General features: G+C 39.2%; 2 protein-coding genes across 2 annotated transcripts; both read right to left on the bottom strand.

Annotated features, from left to right (window-relative positions):
- Nucleotides 1-347: 347 nt before the first annotated feature.
- LOC133292123 (uncharacterized) lies at nucleotides 348-1,673 on the bottom strand. Its single transcript, XM_061490499.1, has 2 exons — nucleotides 1,456-1,673; nucleotides 348-1,360 (listed from the first exon to the last, which is right to left on the bottom strand). The coding sequence occupies exons 1-2, from the start codon at nucleotides 1,463-1,465 to the stop codon at nucleotides 528-530; spliced, it is 843 nt and encodes a 280-aa protein (XP_061346483.1). The 5' UTR covers nucleotides 1,466-1,673; the 3' UTR covers nucleotides 348-527.
- Nucleotides 1,674-4,351: 2,678 nt separating this feature from the next.
- Nucleotides 4,352-5,501, bottom strand: LOC133292120 (uncharacterized). Its single transcript, XM_061490494.1, has 3 exons — nucleotides 5,250-5,501; nucleotides 4,570-4,760; nucleotides 4,352-4,471 (listed from the first exon to the last, which is right to left on the bottom strand). The coding sequence occupies exons 1-3, from the start codon at nucleotides 5,428-5,430 to the stop codon at nucleotides 4,352-4,354; spliced, it is 492 nt and encodes a 163-aa protein (XP_061346478.1). The 5' UTR covers nucleotides 5,431-5,501.

Here is a 5,501-nt window from a genome sequence, read left to right on the forward strand (position 1 = left end):
ATGATTCCGGCATCCTATTTCTACGAAATCAATCCACCCCCAAGTCATATTGTATGTAGGTATTACACAACAATTCAAAAAATGCTAAAAAAATGGCCAAAACACAAGCTGCAACTGCATTAACAACTGGTCTACCCGGGTACCACGAACTGGTGTACCCGGGTAGGTTGTACTCGGGTATATCATTACGAGTTACCCGGGTAGACCAGTTGATTATGCAGCAGCAGCTGCTGTTCAATCCATTTTTTTTGCATCTTTTGAATTGATGTGTAATACAATAACCTTAACTGACTCGGGGAAGAGGTAAATGGGTATGGTAGACATTTGCACAATACGGAACGAGTGACTCGCTAAACTTAACGGATGTCAACATTTACGTTATGCAACACAAGAATACAGTTCAACAATACATTTCAACAACACAATACATAACTAATACAAGATAAAGTTTAGGGTACAAGGAAACAAAACAATACGTAAAGTGATTGTCATTACAAAACAAAGTACTACACAGAAACAATACGTAATCATGCTTGTCTTAGTCTCAATGGACATGTACGAATGTTATGTCCAACTTGCTTGCAAAGCTTACATCTGCTCTGACTGCTCGAGGGTTGAGACTCAACCCAATCCATCTCATTCTGAATCCTTGAAGACTGTGGTCTTCCTTTTGCACGTACCAACCGGGCATCCGGAATTACAGTAGGCCCAACAACGGATGGAATCAACAATTCATTGCCAATAGGAAACCAGTGTGCAGCATATACTTTAGCAATGGTTGGGATTTTGAAAACATGATCCACATAATCATAATGGTTTAACTTGGCTACCTTGCAAACTGCTAATACATGACTGCAGGGATACCTCCTTGCTGTAAACCTACCACACTGACATGTACGATTGATTAAGTCCACTCTCATGGTGTCACCAACCTCGTGTGTAGATTGATTGTAGGCATCCTCAACCTCAAACAATAACAGCTCACTATCATATATCCTCACACGATAAGTGCCGGCCAATTCATCATTTTTTTGCAAAGCTGCCTCAACCTTCTTTGAAATTATCCAACCTTGTGAGATATCTTTTTCAATCCCTTCACGTCTCTTGACGAAATACTCAACGAGTCTACTGAATGTCATCTTGACCAATGCAGTTATAGGCAGATTACGTGCTCCACGAAGCACCTTATTCACACACTCAGATAGGTTGGTTGTCATATGACCAAACCTACGTCCTGTCTCATCATACGACCTGCACCATTGCTCTTTCGGAATCGCATCCAACCATGAAGCAACTTCAGGATTGTTCTCGATAAATTCCTTATATCTAATGTCGAAATTTATCTTTGAACATGTGTACCCTGCAAAACAACCATGACATATGCAATTGGTTAGTGAATTTCATCAATGTTTTCTTCAAATGGTTGAAAATGTGAGTAATTATATCGTACATTACCTAATTTCATCAACGTTTTCTTCAATTCCACATTCCTAAAACGGGTATTGAAGTTGCTTCCGATGTGACGTAGACAAAATACATGATAAGCATATGGAGGCTGCCACCCTCTGTGATCTTTCACCGCCCTTATGATGCTTCGATGACGATCGGATATTAGACAAATACCATGCCTATGTGTAACATGAAAACGTAAAAGGCTAAGAAACCAAGACCAATCATCCAACCTCTCACCTGGAGGAACAACAGCAAAGGCAATAGGGAGCAGAAATCCATCTTCATCCTGAGATGTTGCAATCAAGAGAGTACCTCTGTACTTCCCATACAGATGAGTGCCGTCAATTTGAATTATAGGCTTGCAGTATTTGAATGCTTCAATGCATTGGTGAAATGTCCAAAAAACCCTGTGAAATACGGCCCTGTCTGTATAAACCCGACGTTCATCAAAACATTGATTTGTATCAAGTTTGAACACAGAACCCACATTCACTTGCGTCATATACGTCAGCCAATTTGGCAAGAATCCATACGATTTCTCCCACTCACCATACAGCTTAACAATGGCCTTCATTTTTGCCTTCCAGGCCTTCCTGTACGATATGTTGTATCCATATATTCCCTGTATTCTCTCTTGAATCAGAGCGGGTTTTGTAGATGGATCTTCCTTTAACATATCTGTAAAAAAAAAAAAACACAACTTTACCATATTCTCAATAAGAATTTCCACTAAGTAGACAGTAGAATACATACTCATTATAGTCGCACAAATAAAATCTGAATCCAACTGTCTATGATCCTGTGACAGGCCCTGGTTCAGGCATATGTGATCTTCACCCCATTTACGAACCACCCAATTAGCTCCCTTCTTCGGCTTGATTGCCCTCAGGTACCAGGGACAACCGTCACCATGGTTTTTACACTTCATAACAAATCTTGACTCGTCGCTTTTTTCGACTATGGTTGTCCTACGCCCCTTCATACAATGTATCTTCACAGCATGTTGCAATTCTGGTTTGGACCCAAATTCTTGTTGCACAAATAACGGATCTCCTAACTTCCAACCTCCGTGCAAGTCATCATCGCCATATAGGATCTCCAGCTCGTCATTAGGGTGCGCCCAGTTAATGAATGAATAATGTTGGCTTTCATTCCAGAATGGCTCCACCTCAGTCCCAGCATCTAAAGATCAACTCTCATTTGTCTGAATGAATACCACCACAAATAATAAATTGTCTAAAACAAATGTTCAAATTTAATAACTTACCACTACTGACTGGGTCGACATGAAGTGGTGACAAGGCTGGGGTACCCAGACATACGGCGCTCGTGTCAGCCTCAAAATTTCCCTCCACGTCAGTGTCTGACGAATCACCTTCTGGAATAGCACTTCCAGGTTCTCCCTCATCTTCGCTGTCCACATAGTCCTCGTCTTCATCCTCTTCATCCTCATCCAATGCTACCTGAGGAGGTGCAGAAGATCGTACAACTGTATCTTCTTGACCGGTACAATGTGCAGTAGTGGTTGTATGCACCGGTAAAGATGAAGATTGACCAGCATCAACTTCAACATATATCTCAATATATTTTAATACTTTCCATTCAACAAACGCATCTGTTACGAACTCCACATCTTCATCATCATTTATATCGTTACCAATGTAGTATATTGTATCCATATCCACTACAGTCTCTAACCTGGCCATCATGCGGTGGATGGAATGGATGCCTTCTGACCCCATTTTTTGAAGAATTCTCTCCTTCAGTTCATTGCATGTAGTGCCCACTTTGATTTTCATCGTTTTTGTTTTTCCTTCAAATCGGACACCGTTCGGACCTTCAAAATGCCTCCCATTGTAGTAAATAACTATAGGAACCATGTTTGGACTTGAACTCATCTTTCACACAAAAATTAGATCTAGGTTTTGGGTTTGGAGGTTGGTTCGGATTTTTGAGCACAAAATGGGAGTGTGGAGATGTAATCTCAATGTCCCACCAAGATTAGGCTTTCTGAAATGATGAGATGAAATATGTGTGATGTTTCGGATTAGAGAGGGTAAGGGAGAGAGATTTGGGGTTTCAAAAACCCTATACCTCGCAACAATGGCCTAAACCCATAGATATTGGGGTTTCTGGACGCGATTTACCCGGGTACACTCCTTCCTACCCGGGTAAATAATTCAACCGTTTTCCCAGATTCAAGAACTCTACCCGGGTAGCAAAAAAATTTCAAAAAATACCCGGGTAGGTAAGGGTGTACCCGGGTAGACTTCGTGGTCAACGGTCAAACAGGGTCAGATTGGTGTTATGTTTTTGAGGGGGGTTAAATTTTCGAAATAGTTTTAAATGAAGGGCAATTTGGTAATTAATTATTAATTAAGGGTCAAAAAGCCCATATTATATTATTTGTTAATTAGATGTCAAATTAGTTAGTTTATCTTTACATGCAAGAACAAGGTGTAATCGGCTACAAGAAAGCCCATAGATCACAAGGAAAGTAATTAATCAATTATAACTTCCTTTCAATTATTCTCTCAATCTCTTCTCTCTCTCTCTCTCTCTGAGTCAAACTCTTTCTTCCTTCTCCTCACAGCCAGAAATTCACTTAACAAATGCATCATGCCTAAATTCATCCCCATTAAATTTACACACACAGTGGGATTCCAATTTCTTTGTTTCTAAGAAACGAAGTATATCGCGGCTCATTCAAACAAGTTGAACCCGTTTTCTGAAATGTCAAGGTATTAGACCTAACCCAAAGCCACAATAGGCATGACAATCTGGATGCACTTAAAAAGATAATGTTTAGCACTATGAGTTGCCTGATAGTGTGATCAATCTAGACTATTAAGATTCACCATGACAGAATTAAAAATCAAAACTATTATTCTTGATACACTCAGGAAAGGAAGAAAAAAAAATTTAAAAACTTTCTAACATACATGAACATGCAGCAAAGCAAACAATCCTCACCATCAAACTTGTCGTTCTGAGCAGCCACAATCGGCGAGCCCTCAAGCTGTCACCAATTGTTAAACAAAGAAATCAGAACAAGCAAGTAAAATAATAGAAAGAAATCGAAAGTAAAAAAATCCAAAAAGAGGGACACACACACACCTTGCACGACAACAACTTGATGCAACACCCATCAGGTTGCTCTTCAACCTTAACCAGCAAAACTGGACAAACTTCAAAGGCAAAGAACTTAATCGTGTACACATAACACCTGAAAGTGTTGTCGTTTACACGCTCAATCCTCTCCGCGTCCAACACAGAATACTGACTTGCCGGTAACCGCATGTATTCAACTTCATAAATCAAAAATATTATGAATCAAACAAAATTACCTATTTCAAATTACAAACTAATAAAAGCGCAAATCCAAACTCTCCAATTTGCGACGATAGAGGCAAGGATCAATTGTATTTCCTTATATTTTTGCAAGGTGGCTATTATCATATTCAAATTTCAAATATGTGATATAAAATTTCTACCCCTCAACTCTAAACAAAATACGTGTTATTATTAAATTTTAATTGTTGATTTCTGTCGATCTAATCACCATAATTTATTAAAATTAATAATTAATTAATAGGTATAACTCAATAAATTATAACAAAATCAATTATTAAAATTTTATAAGAAAAAAATAGCAACTATAAGCTCTCTCTCGTAATTTACATTTCGGTCACAAGAAACAAACTTATCAGAGCTCTAAGACTCGGCCTCAAATTATAAATTCAAGTAAAAAAAATATAAAAAGAAAAGAAAGAAACTATCAATCTTTCTAACATTACTTAGGGGACGTTCGAGTTGCCGAACCGAAATCGACTCCTTACGCCGAGCAACGAACCGAGCTTTCTGGCTCGGACTTGCCGAAGCACGAAGCGAAGGGCGGAGAGATTCTAGAGCACATTGAGAACACAATGATTTCCTCGGAAACGAAATGGGTATGGAACGAACCAATGAAGAAGCCATCGGGTTCCAAAGGATAGCTATAGCTCTAGTGTCTTACACTAAAACAAGACCGCGAGGGAAGATGTGGTCAC

This window comes from Gastrolobium bilobum, unplaced genomic scaffold (assembly GCF_033153095.1).
Source record: "Gastrolobium bilobum isolate Gb01-03AN ecotype WA unplaced genomic scaffold, APGP_CSIRO_Gbil_v1 utg9042, whole genome shotgun sequence".
Taxonomy (NCBI): Eukaryota; Viridiplantae; Streptophyta; class Magnoliopsida; order Fabales; family Fabaceae; genus Gastrolobium; species Gastrolobium bilobum.